Raw genomic sequence first — 14,502 nt, forward strand, 5'->3', positions numbered from 1 at the left:
AAAGCCGTATTATTATTGTCAATCAAACATTCATAGAGCTCGCGGTATAATTAAAGCAAGGTGCTGCACTGTATTTTGTGCAGCTGCCTCTTCTCAATTCAACCCATACCTCAGAGTGCTGGCATGTATAACAGGCGTCCAATCAATATGCCTTATTTATATGAGGTCCTTAAGCCCTAGAATTGAGGCCAGATTTGACCCATTACCCCAACACCCAGACTGCTTTTTAGATTAGTCAGAAATAAATGTGGACCGTTGTGTGACTTCGTCACGTACGCCAGTAAAAATAAATATACAGTATAGGGGTGGGGAAGATGGGACACCTTTTTATTTTTTTTCTCGTTCCATGTGGTAGTAAGCAAAAAACATTTCAAGAATTATAAACCGTATGGCCACGACTCCCACGAGCCGTTGTTAATTGTCTAAAATGTGCTAAAGTTATCCCATCTTACCCCACAGTATATACTATATATATCAAAACCAATTTTACGTTAAAATCGTGTTCGCATGACGAAGCAACTACGTAAAGATCGTCTGATATATTGGTTGTTCAATGATAACCACCGAAACAAACAATATATTTTTTGGCTTTGGCCTATGGCATTATCATAAATCAATCTACATGTTTACATGCAAACTCCCACGTTCTAACAATTTTAACTTTAAAATAGCTTACATAGTCACCAGGCATATGAGTAACGCTAAGGGGCAACCTGCAACAAGTACGTCATACATTGCGATTAAAATCAATACGCATGATGCAAAAATGATTTTAATGAAACTGGGACTTGGCGCAAGCAAAGCTATCATTTTAATCATTGACGTAATACCAGTTCACCTATGATTCATACACCCTGATGCATGATAGGCTACGGGACCAAAAAAGGTCAAACTTTATTTCGGCAGTAAACAACCTAAAGCTGCTGTTTTTGAAATGCTGTTTCGTCGTGGAAATTTTTGCATTCGGAACAAAGAATTTCCTTCTATGGAAAATATTTTATCCGCTCGATGGCGCAATTGTACTGGTATTTCGTAAAACTAGGTGATCGTTGTTTTTGGGATCTAACTCAATAGCCTTTCATTTTACTTTTTTTAATTCTTAGACCAATATTATTACTAACGAGTATAATAAATATCGATTCGCTTTATTTACGCGTATATAGTTCACCATTTGTCCGGTGCAACAACCATGTTGTTTTGCCGTTGATTCTCTTCTCTTTGTTTTTTAATAAAATGAAAGTCGCTTTCGTTTTAAATCGATAAATTATGATTTCCTTCGTATCTTAATTTTACTTGAATAATGTATAATCGTTTTTGATCTAACTGTCCGCATTATAACTTAAGTTAAGATTCAGATATACCATCATAAAACGTAGGCCTCTTGTACATATATTTCGTCCTGAATATTTAATTTAAAAAAAAACAAAAATTATTAACGTACAAAGCCACATACGTGGTAACCCATAGGCATGAAACATAAAACCGTGTTATGACGACTCTCGTTGCCCGCCACGCGAGAATAAACATGTTTTTTTTAATCATTCAAAGTCTCGGAGCGATTTTCAGAGCACAAGCAGTACGTGTAACACTTTGATTACAAACAGGTTTGGTATTCATGTTAATCGTACCTCCTGTAAACCATATCATACTGGACGTAATACATTTTTTAATCTGATATAAATTTCCCTTCAAAAATTAACTGTCTCTACTTCTCTAAAAGTACAAATTCATTACGCCTACATAGCATACCTCACGGCTCATGTAATACACCTCGCGCCTAAGGTATGACTGTCGCTGTTATGACAGCCGTCATTTAATCTACAACTGCCGAAAGACACTTCTCTATATACACTTAACCGCGCATTAAAGCGACATCCGTATGCAGTCACCGCCGAGTTTAGTTTCACTCTACGACGTTATTAGGTCCCTAGTATTTGTAAAGTCACAACGCGAGATTCCCGAATTCCCAGCGGGTCGTCTTGCCTCTGTAAACGATACGATATAAACTGTCCGGCAATCGCCATTTTGAAACTTCAAGCGGGAAAAAGTAATTAAAGTGTGACTCGTTTTACTTTGACTAATGATATAGACAATATGTTAAATACTTGCTTTATCGTTTCCAATGCAGTTTCATTAAACAGTAAGAATATATATAGATATCTTGTCATCACTATTAAATTGGGGTCGCAACGCCTATATAACTATAGAAGTGGCAAAACTGGCAAGGGTTTTATTAAACCGAACACCTATCTTCATGTTATTTACTTTAATGACGTTGGATGCGCAATTTATCATCAAATGGCAGCAACAACGTCACAATGCAACCTGGTTTAACAGCAGCTGTCTTCGTCCGCGTGCTTGTTGATTAAAATTCCAAAAATATATTTTAAATTATTTTTTATGAAGGTGTGTCGCATAAAAAATCGGCAAATTTTAAATTTGTATTTTTCAAACAGCTGGTTTTCGCTTTATAAACGCTATTGGTAAATTGCATGGGTAATATCTATACGATGACGTAGATGGTGGTCTTTTTGACAAAAAGTCAATTTTGTTTACGTCATATTTACGTAATAGTAGTGTGGGGTCCGATTAAATTTCGTGATGGTGGTTTCAAAAAGGTCATTTGCTAGATGTATTGTAAAATACGTGGTATACCACTGTGGGGTAAGATGGGATACCGTTAACACCTAAATCCTATATTTTCTGATCATGTTTTAAACAATTAACAACGCTTTTTTAGGCCCGTGGGGCTGCGGTGGTAAAACTCTGTAAACATTCTTCGTTTACTACCAAATTGGATAAAAATGGAATAAAAAGCCAAACCAAACCGACTCAAGCCTATACTATACATTGAACAGCTATTATATAGTAGGGTGGGGAAGACGGGACACTTGTAGCACATATTATCCAAATATCCTGATCGTGTTTTAAACAATTAACAACGGTTTATGGGAGTCGTGAGGATACAGTTTTATAATTATTTAAATGTTCTTTGTTTACCGCCAAATGGGACGAAAAATTAGAATGAAAACATGTCCCATCTTTCCCACCCTAATATATGTTGGAACTATTATATTCCAAACATAGTTGTTTATTCCCATGTCTAACTTGACATTGTGGGCCTTATACAGGTTTGCTTATTATGGGCGTAGTTGTCGTACACGGTTTGCTTGTATACGAACTTGGACCGTTGTTCAAGATATGACCTCTAACTACATTTAGGTCACTTTTCGCCATTATACTGTTTGGGCTATTGTTGTTTTGTTTGGGAGCACATATAGTTCTGTGTATATCCTACCGGTAATCTTTCGATTGTGTATATACTGCAGTATTCTAGAGAGTGACACGGACCCCAAGGCAGAGCAAAACTTGTTTTATTTATACAAAAGCGCTCGCCCTCTTTCGAAAACGAAAAGTTACACAGCATGTACTTTTACCCACTGTAGCTAATATACAAACATTCATAACTAAATGTACGATTGCTGTAAAGTAATTTTCATGAAAAAAACTTACAAAAAAATAAAAAACACCATTATTTTTTTGTTTTTATTTTTATTTCTAATCATTTGTGGTATATCATACATATCATAGAAAGGCGTCATTGGTGCAAATCGTGAGTATATGTCTATTTTTAGTTGGAGTTTTCCGTAATAAAGATGAAACTACTTACAAGATATAGTTTGTGGTTTAACATTTAAATTACGCGACCGGTTTACGCCTTACACGGTCACATTGTAAGAAAGTGATCGCAGCGTTTCAAAACGTTAAACATTTTACAAGAACTTGCAAAAGATCAAAACATCGCAGTTTTCGTAATTTAAAAACGTTGTAGTGCGTATCGTTTGTAAACATATTGGATGGGGAAGATGGGAGTCGTGAGGATACGGTTTTATAATTCTTTGAATGCTTTTTTTGTTTACTACCAAATGGGACGAGAAAACATAGTAAAAAGTTGTCCCATCTTTCCCACGCCCTACTACACACCGATTTATGAGACATTTAGATTTAGTTTATTGACCCATTTTGTTATGTGTGGGTTAGCTTACCAATGAATATCTGGCCATCAAGGGTGGTATAACACGGCACAATGCTAAGTTGATCTATGGGCCGCCTGTGGTTTATCGGCTGCGATTCTTGAAACGTTAAAGAGATATACTGCCGCGTTAATTGGGTAGTTATTATATATAGTCTACCTTCAAATATAGCAGGCTACGTTACTGCATGTCGTACACATTAGAAAGACGCGTGCTATGACACATTTTATTGCGGTTCGGCCGAGTTCAACACCGTTGGTGCGCCTAACTCTAAACGTAAGTTGTGGGTGCAAGTTTACGAGCACGATAATGCCGTAACGCTATGTACAGATTTCGATGCAAGTCCTTTGTCTTTAATCGACTGCCGTTATTCAGTTTATAACGAGTTCGGTTGACGTGAATGCTTTCGATAAAAAGGTGCAGACAGTCACCGCGTAAGAATGCATTGTTAGCTACGGAGATGCACGAAAACAAAATCCAGCGAATGAAATTAATTGCCACCTAATTTTTTCCGTGCCAAGTCTGGTGTGCGGGGAATAGTAGCGGCTGATGTATAGTAAGCGGGCATTATAATGTTGACGGTTGAATTTCTGGGAACTCTACTGCATTTAGTTGATTTTACTTGCAAATTGCACGGCACTTACTTCCTTAAAATGAAAGGATTACCGTTTGCGGCGCAATTACGTATTAAGTGCTACACCATATACTCTGCACTTGCATTTCCCCAAAGCACTCTTATGTTTCGTGAAAGAATACACGACAATTATCGACTTTCAACGGGCGCATGTGTATCCTGTCATCTCCAAGCGACGTTGCAGCTCTTACACCGTGCTGTATCATTAACATGTATTTTCTCAATTGCCCTGAAGGACTGAGAGCGATGTTATCGTTACCTGGTCGGTGCTCACTGCGAGAGCGGTGCCGTCCGCGGCGGCGCAAAACTTTTTGCTGGCTTCCCACCGCTGCCTTTTTCCTTTTCTGCGCCGCCGGATTTTACGTTACAATTCCTAGAATTCGCGCCGTCGAGTAATCGCCGGTAGATATTACTTAGACTGGCCATTCGTCCCACGCACGTTGCAGAGTGCAGGTGTTTTGAAGTGCAGTTGAAAAACGTAAAGTCGCGTTGCTATACGGCTTCAAACCAGAAACTTATTTTAATAATAATTTATATTAACGAAATATTGCGTCGTAGAGTTAGGGCCAATGCTTCTTAGTGCGTTGAGGTTAAGTTGTAATACAGTGGTTGTGAGAAGTAACCGTCGAAATTTATTTTAAGCTAAAACCGCTTCTTATCGGTTAACAGTATCTTGTTTCGCCAACAACTTGCACGGGGTCGCACCGTCAGCGAGGGAGTTTACGCACATAAAGATTAAAATATTTAAAGATTTTGAAACGTGTGTATCTGGCGTGGCTTCCACCGTACGTAACAGATACATTACTTACGTAAAAATGTAACTTTTGATATGTTTTCTTTTTGAAATTTTATTTTTGCTGAAAATATTGCAGATTGTTTACGTTGCATTGGTCGTAACGCACTTGTTAGCGAAATGCGTTGCTAATAATAATAACTGCAGTTGCCACACGTTTAGAGAAGCGTCTGCAATCTAAGATCAGCTGATCGGCGGGCAAAGCACAGAGAACGTTGGAACAATCACGTTCTCGCGAAATGCACGGCGAGCATGCTATGAGGAGTGAGCCAAAGGCTGCTGCTGGCATGGAAGCGCCAGGGAAGCAGAACATTTGCGATAAAGCTGGTGTAGAAACGACAGGCCATTTGTCACCCAACTGTGCAGCTATGTATTGCAATCCTCAAAGGGTCGGAGAAAAGCAGAAGCTGCCAGGACCAGGAAACTTGATTGGGAGTTATAATTATCCAACCTACAACAGCAAACCGGGTAGGGGCCTTTCCTTCGATTCGGATAACGGGTTCGCCACTGAACAAACAGGTAGGAACTTAATGTTTCTGGCACCGATAAATACTTAACTTCTCGTTTTTCTGGAAATGTTTTGGTCGGCGTATTAGTCATATCAGTAAGAAACCTTCGAGAGCGTTACCTGGTAGCGCCGAGTGTAGGAATCCAGTTCCGCCCCGGGAAACGCGCTGTGGTGGCACGGATGTCACAATTTGTTTATCTGTCGTAGTTAGTTTCTGGAATCACCATGTCGATGGTCGCAATGTTGCCGTATTTGGCAGATAATCAGTTTATCGCTAAGTGATCTCCCTCATATATGACGTCGATTATAACCGTGGTAATGCTTAAACCAACGCATAATTCTGGGAACGCGTGTCATGGTACACAAATTCAAGTTTCCAGGGACAGTGTTATAGAGTCTGGCTTTCATTATAGCAGGTGTGAACTCGTTTATTTTGGCCAAATTTGACACGATTTCGGTTGTGTTTTGCTAAACGTGCGCCTATTATGATATCCGCCATGATGATATAGAAAACGGGCTTAGTTCAACCATAGTGATTAACGAAGGAAATCCATCAATTCTCCCACCACTTCAATAGCACAGCGCATAATATACGGCAAACCCCTTGACGTCATATAGGCAAAGGTCAATGCGGTTCCTTACCGCAGCTACGAACAATATTTTATAAGAAAGATTTTTTTTCACCGCAAATGAATCCAAACCACTGAGTTTGTAAGCGCGATAAAAGCCGCTAAAATTCCAATATATTTTTGGTTGATTGTCAAGCAATTGTTTGAAATACTTTAACCTTTACAATGGGTCATGTTACCTATATATTACGTATTAGATTCCCATATAAACTGTGTAATCATTTTCGAAAATCCAGAATTGAGTTCGAATATTCAGACGACCCCGATGTCGAAGGTCGGTCAGCTTCAGCAAGTCCACCATCAGACGTCTGGCTTATGTAATGTGCCTCGAGGTGGGTCATTATTAATTCTACTCGTTTTATTGTAAGCTCGTAAACGTGATTTTAGGATACCAGGAATTATGCAATTTAGCGTGAGGCTTTGCATAACTTTTGTATTGTAAAAACATATTGTCAAAGCGTTGCAGCAGATGCATTGTATATGCGTGGGTTTTGTGCAATTACAGCTGTGTTTTGATCCATATATGGTAGCGTTTGTGTTTATTTTTTTGTAAGGTACAAAAAAACGACGAAATATTTTCTTTTTAAAAAATAAAAATTGATACTTTTCTATTTTGAAAAATAAACGAAATAATTTTCTTAACATTTTAGAAATGTTAGGCGATTTTCAGCATCAAATGCAAAGACTGCCAACGACAAACGCGCTCTCCCCACTATTCAACCCAGAAGGAAACATTTTTGACGAAAGTTTTGACTTCGAAGACTTTATGTTCGGGCAGAGCGCTGGGGACGCCACTGTTAACCAGTTTGAACTTGTAGCAAACGGAGCCGATCTCAACTTCAACTGTGACAGCGGCAGATCGTCCAGTCAATCCTCGGCCGATAACAACACTCAGGCAAAAATCGAGAGAGATTTGGTGGACGAGGAGCAACTTTTCCGTACATTGTCCGCCGCAAGCAGTGGTGAAGCGGAGCCAGAAAACCAAATAAACTCAAGCGAAATGAACAACTTTGTCCATCCAATTTCGAAGGATGAACAAACCGATAAAGAAGCCCTAAACCGGGAGAGAGGGTACAGCTTAAGTAACGACAGTGGGGTGGAAGGCTGTAGTTACTTAGACGCAGCGTTTACAACCTCAAAATCTCAGGATTCAGTCTCAATCCACTTGCCCGACGTTTCCACGTTCAAACCGACTTTACCACAAATTACTCAAACACCCGACTCTCTAAGTGCAATCCAAAGCCATCACCAAAACTCCCATGTCCAACATACAACAGCCTCAAAAACGAACCGAATCACCACGAACTCCAGCTCTAATGAAGATTCTGGCTCCTACAAATCCGCATCTTCGGAAGATTTTAGGGCGAACGAGAGGACGGAGAGCAGAGACACTGACATCGGAGAAGAGGACGTTTACGGCGGAGGAGAGACCTTCGGAGCAACTGCGTATCCTAACCACCCGTTTAGCTTAGACGTGAAAAACGCCAGCAAGAAAACTGCGTACAACGAGAAGTGGGGAGTCAAAGTACTTAAAGGTTGGTCTTGTTAATTTGGTTGCGGATATTGGTATTGCTTGCGGGTGGGGCAGTTTATTTGCACGGATACGCTTGTTATGTTTGAAATTAAAACTGCCACAAATTCGTGATATCGCGTCTTAACTGATGCTAAATAGCACGCCGTGTATTTTCGTAATAATGCAGTAGTAATATCGTAAGCAAAACCACAAGAATTTCGCATGTTGTTTAAAGTTCTTGGTACAGATTTGCGCGATACACACCCCACAACCATTTCCGCGTAAGTTAAACAGGTTATTCCGCCTCCGTAACGTAAGAAAGCGAATTACCTCCGCTTATATAATGGCGTAAGTAACGTAAACAAAAGCTCGCTTCAAATTACTTGGCCAATCCACCTGCAGCACAACAATTTGCAAACAAACGTTAAAGGTCGCCGTGCAATTATTTGTTAGAAAGTCTTTAGAAGTTTGACGTTGGACGAGAGGTTATGTTTCTTGCTTGCGGTTCGTTAATGTAAACCTTCCACTTACCGCGCTTTGCACGCAAAAGTGGAGCAGGATCACGGACGAAGATCGGCCACAGATAATGGTCATGTCTGCTTACCACATAAGCAGTACGTTAATAATATTCCGTAACGTTATACACGTCGGGTTTTGGTACATCACTTCTGCAAAGGCGGTGAACAAATAGCGGTCTCATTATTGTGTCAGATCCCCAAATTGTGGTTCATGGGTAATCCGAAACAGCGCTAACAGTTCGCCTGCAAAAATATACTCCGTCAAATTATGGTTATTTCTGTAAGCTTTACAACCGTTGTCTGCAAAGTGTTGTTTTGCTTTGGAGGATTGTTTTGATTCGTTAACTTAATCGCGATTTTACCACATTCATTCGTATTGAAACTTTCGAATCAATGCCGGTAATTAAGAAACAATAATCCTTGAAAGCCATCAATGCAACGTGAGCAAGTACTGCAGTTTAGAAGCGTCCTTTCGCCTTGCAATAATTAGGCGATGTTAAAAGCGCCGGCGGCTTGCGAATTTATATTAACTACATCGGCAATGATCAGACGACCTGTTTTGATTTGTAGTGACGTTAATTGCGGGTTTACGTCACATAAACGACTGCTAACTCCCCACAAACAAATTCCCGCTATAAGATGTAAAAACCCCAACATAAATATTGAGGTTGTAATTAAATATTGTAGGTTGGGGCAAGATGGTTCATTTTTTTCATTTTGTTTTATTGTCTCATGTAGGAAACAAAGGTACATTTACAGAATTGTAGAACCGTAATCTCACGACTTAAAATTATTTTGCCTAATTTGTAAAAACACGATTAGAAAATATTGGATATTATATGTGCTAACAGTATCCATCTTACTCCATGTGTAAGCAGTTTTACAAGTCGAATACATTGCATAACTTGCACCTTTACAATTACGGTCCGGTAAAACAAAAGTTGAACGGCGATATAGCTTTACGCATTTCGACGTAGTAGGCAATATACGTGCAGTTACCATTTTCCGAGAAAATCCTTTTAAATGTGTAAGCAAGCGTCCGAAACGTCGCTCGGGGCTTTGGCGCAAAGTAGACGTCGGAAACAACTGTCCATGTACCATGCCATCCATCAACGTTATTGGGGCGACAATCCCTCGCTTTCTAATTGACCATTCCCGGCGCCGGTCGCTACTTTTGAGTTTGACTTTGACTCGCAAATAACACGTTAGTTTAAACACCGCGCGTGGTTGCTTTCTAACCTACAAAGTGGAGATTATACACCAGGGGCGCCTCCGTGGGAATGTGGGAATTACACGCCCTGAAATACTTGTTTTTAACCATTCATGTTTACCAAGCTTCGATATTATAACCTGTGACCTAAATTTTTGTTTTTTTATTTTTTTACATACATCCACCTTTTTAATGGTTGAATATACCAGATCCAGCGCATGCGCAGTTTAAAAGTTTCTTGTTTACAATTCTTCCAATAACAACATATAGTAGGGTGGGGTAAGATGGGACATGTTTTTTTGCTGTTTAATCGCCTATTTGGTAGGCAACAAAGAATATTCCAATAAATATACAACCGTGTTGTCACGACTTTAAAATAGTTGTTAACTGTTTAAATACAATCAAAAATATGGGTCGTCATTTGCTAAAGGTATCCCATCTCACCCCACAGTACTATAAATTAGTTTTTGCTACTATTTCTTCGCACACCCAATTTTAAAATAAGCTGCAAATAGATGTACTGTAGACAACACTTTGGTTATAATGTAAGCACTCCCCACTGAACTATGTCGCGGGACATGTTATAGCAAGTACGTAATGCAAAACAATTGAGAAATTCTCCTTTACAGCCTGGTGCGTGGAAGCGAACATTGGTGGGGACTTCGAGCGCTTGGGCGCCGATGAACTAAACCAACTGTTGGCAAGATTTTGGTCCGAAGTTCGCAAGTCGAACGGAGATTATTACGGAAGGAACAGTCTGTTCAATCTGCGCGCAATGATCAATAAACATTTGAAAGGAAAACCATACTGCGTGACTTTCGACATTGTAACTGATGATAGATTCAGGTAGTGATGTGATCTAATATACATTTCAAACCCAATGCTCTTGTCTGTATATCTACGGTGCGATGGGCCGTCTAAGTATTACAAACTGCGCCCGTTACGGCATCGAATGGCGATTTAAAATATTAATTTTCATAAAAGGACCTCGAATGAGAGACTTGAAGAACAACTAAAAATATTGAAAGGCATCGGACGAACCATCACACACAAGCAACCGATATCTATCGGCGACCTGAGAAAAATGTACGATTCCGGGGTTCTTGGTACTTCCAATCCTTTGGCTCTACTTCGAAAGGTAAACCAGCTTAATATAGTACAGTGGGGTAAGATGGGATACCGTTCGTACCCAAATATTTCCTAATCGTGTTTTGAACAATTACAAATGTAAGTCTGTAAATATTCTTCGAATTTTACGAGACAAGAGAACGAAATCCACCTACTAGACAATTCCCACAAGAATAAATAGTTTTTTATTTATCTTAAAAAAACGTTGCACGGGTATTAAGTACTTGAGTAAAGGTGTTACATCTTATTTTCTATGTCACAAAAAGTCTAATAGTTTAGGTTGTAGATAGTTAGAACAAACTATATATGTATATTGTTTCGCAGGTTTGGTTCGAGGTGACGCTGCATTTCTGTCACAAGGGTTCAGAATCGCAGGAGAAACTCCGTAAAGACTCGTTCGATATTTTCCACGACCACAATGGTCGAAGGTACATTGCAAGAACCGCCCCTACCGATGCCGACGAGGTATATTGAATGAAAGAATAAGTGAATGGATGTATAACTTATACGTTATCCTTGCGTGGCAGGAAAACGACAAGCGTTATAACACGGGTGTTTTGTTTCATACATCTCGTGTCCGCTTAAGAATTTACTTTTTTCCTATAATATTTAGCTCAAAAATATTAGCAGCAAAAGAGTTAAAGTTGTTTAGTTTAAAATACCTCCAATAACATTAACGATATCGCCAAAGCTAATCTTATATTCCAAATCTGCACGTGTGTGAATAATGCTGCTTTCAAATATAGTAGGGTGGGGAAAGATGGGACACCTTTTCATTTTGTTTTCTTTTTCCATTTGGTAGTAAACAAAGAACATTCAAAGAATTATGAATTCGTATCTTTACAACTTCCACAGACCGTTGTTAATTCTTTAAAACACGATCAGGTTATTTGGGAATTATGTGTTAAAAGTTGTCCCATCTTCTCCCACTCTACTATATCTTTATAAAAACTAACAATTTTGTTCATAGATTCGAATGTACGAAACCGGCGGTGATTTATGTCCCGTAAAAAGTTTCGAGTTTTACCTGAAGAAGTTACACGCACTGCAGCCCCGTTTGTTTCAACAACCTCGTCGCAAATCAACCCCTGATTCCCCCATGTGGTACGGGAAAGCACCTATCGGGGAAAAAGCGCTCCAACAAATGATGGCAAATATATCTAGTGAGTGTTTTACGTATAATACTGTGGGGTAAGGTGGGATACCGTTAGCACCGAAAACCCATATTCCCCGAACGTGTTTTAAACAATTAATAAGGGCCTTTTAAACTCGCGGGGCTACGGTTATATAATTCTATATATATTCTTTATTACTACTAAATTGGACGATAAAAAATATCCTATCTTATACCTCTGCCTACTTTACTGATCCCTTTCTATTCGAATAAATTGATTTAAAACCTTAATTTGTTTTCAGCCGCGTCCACTTTATCGAAGCGTTATACCAATCACTGTGTTCGAACAACCGCCTTGGAACAGTTCAGTAATTCCCGGCGAAAAGGCAACTCGTTAAAAGACAAATCCAGGAACCCAGGAGCTGGTGGGAGCGAGTCGTTTCCAGATGTGTTTAGTCACATTATCTCTCCGCCACAAATGATGTTTCAGCCTGTGTTTACTGGGAACCAAATGCACGGTGCTGATACACAGCCTATGAACGACCCGAATCGAGGCGGTAAAACTGCAGTCCATGTTCACCCTTACCAAGTATTTGACCAGCAGTTGGACCAAGCGTGTGCACAACAGTACAATAACGATATAATGCAAATGCAGAAGCATACGGACTCTGGGAGTTTCACATACAACGGGAATGGATACCGACCTGGTCAAAAGCGTGCGTATGTAAATGATATCCCGTCCTACCCCCCACCAGCTTACAACGATCGAGCAAACTGCATGCAGAGTAATATAATGTCACCACCACCGAAAAGAATCCGCTCTGAAGACTTTATGGACATGGACCCTTTCAACGCAGCAACCTACGACCATGGTTATCATAACTTTGATGTCACCGCTCTCCCGGATCCGGACGCCCAACAGAAGCAAAGGCATCGTTTTTTCGGCATCCCTGCAAGTCAACACTGTGAGAAGAAGCAATATGACAACGTACAGAAATGCTACAGCGATGACAGTGGGACTGGTCGTTCTCTTTTATCTCCTATTTCTATCACTACAATTCCTGGAGAAAACGAGAGCGAGACGAGCATGTACAATCTTCAAAACTCCGCTGCTCCGTTTTCAGAAACGATAGTTTCTTGTTCGTCGTACGGAATGATGGCTCCAGAATTGGAGCACGCGAAGAGCATTTCACCGTTGGACACCAGAGAACATAATATTTACAAGAACTTTGAATATTCAACTAGTTTACATCCAATGAAACGAACGGTGGGCAGAGACAGAAGCAACCAAATAGACTCGTACCAAAACATGCATAGCATGCATCATCCTGTCCCTTCACCGGTCCCATTATCAATGTAGCGTATACGAACTTTATCTATGATACGCCTACATTTTTTCTTTTTTGCGTTGAGTCACGGTTATATAGATTCGTATTTTACCCGCAATTCAACACTCGTTTTGTCGATATTAGCTCAGGGAATGCAACTTACACCTCGTTTCGCTTGGAGTAAAAGTTTTATACAAAGAGATTTTACGTTTTTACCACTGACCTATCAGAGTAATCTTTACATATATTTACTTTTCTACCTTCCGCTTTTAAAAGATTATTTTCGTGCCTTACAGAATTTACGAGCATATTCTATACTCACTATAGGGTGGGGGAAGATGGGACACCTTTTTTTTTAATATCTTGTCCCATTTAGTAGTAAATAAGGAACATTCAAAAAATTATAAAACCATATCTTCACGACTCCTATAGACTGTTGTTAATTGTTAAAAACACAATTACGATTTTTGGATATTTTGTTTTAAAGATGTCCCATCTTTTCTCATCCTATTATTTGTTACATTGTATATCGTTCATCGGACTATAGAGCCTTTATATACACCGGTATCGGCATGAAGACTTGATATACAAATTCTATGCGTCTTCTTTGCTGTTCCACTTATTGGCAATCAACGTTACTATTTTATCGCTTATGATCGCAGCAATACCGTCTCTACTTATATTTTACGTTTTGCGTTAGTAAGTTTTATGAAGTATCCGTGTCTGTTTCATCGATGTTATTTTAGCCCCTCGCTTTGCACACACGATAAAATGAGATTAACTTAGTAAAACCCTGTGAGAATATAAATGTCAATTTGTTTTGCATCGATTCACTTGTGCTTGACGAAATTGTGTGCATCACATTTTAAGACGTATCTATTCAACAAATAACATTATTACTGTTATGCAATATACCAAATTGGCTAGCCGTATTCATTTTTTGTTAAAATTTTCCAAATTAATTACTTTCCGAAATGTTTGTTGTTTAATGTTGCTTTTCGCCACTGGTGCAAAATTATACTCGAAAACTTTTCAATGTTGTTCTGTCTTTTGGTTACTGCACTCTTCCTATCTTTCGAGCACATTTTATCAG

The 14,502-nt window shown here is 39.3% G+C and overlaps 1 protein-coding gene across 1 annotated transcript; it reads left to right on the forward strand.

Moving 5' to 3' along the window:
- The first annotated feature begins 5,520 nt into the window (after positions 1–5,520).
- Positions 5,521–14,445, forward strand: LOC149731898 (uncharacterized). Its single transcript, XM_089885442.1, has 8 exons — positions 5,521–5,980; positions 6,835–6,930; positions 7,249–8,133; positions 10,469–10,685; positions 10,824–10,977; positions 11,292–11,432; positions 11,938–12,130; positions 12,384–14,445. Exons 1-8 carry the CDS (start codon positions 5,701–5,703, stop codon positions 13,439–13,441), a joined length of 3,024 nt encoding a protein of 1,007 aa, XP_089741568.1. The 5' UTR covers positions 5,521–5,700; the 3' UTR covers positions 13,442–14,445.
- Positions 14,446–14,502: the final 57 nt, after the last annotated feature.

Source organism: Ciona robusta, chromosome 9, assembly GCF_009617815.1.
Source record: "Ciona robusta chromosome 9, ASM961781v2".
Lineage (NCBI taxonomy): Eukaryota > Metazoa > Chordata > Ascidiacea > Phlebobranchia > Cionidae > Ciona > Ciona robusta.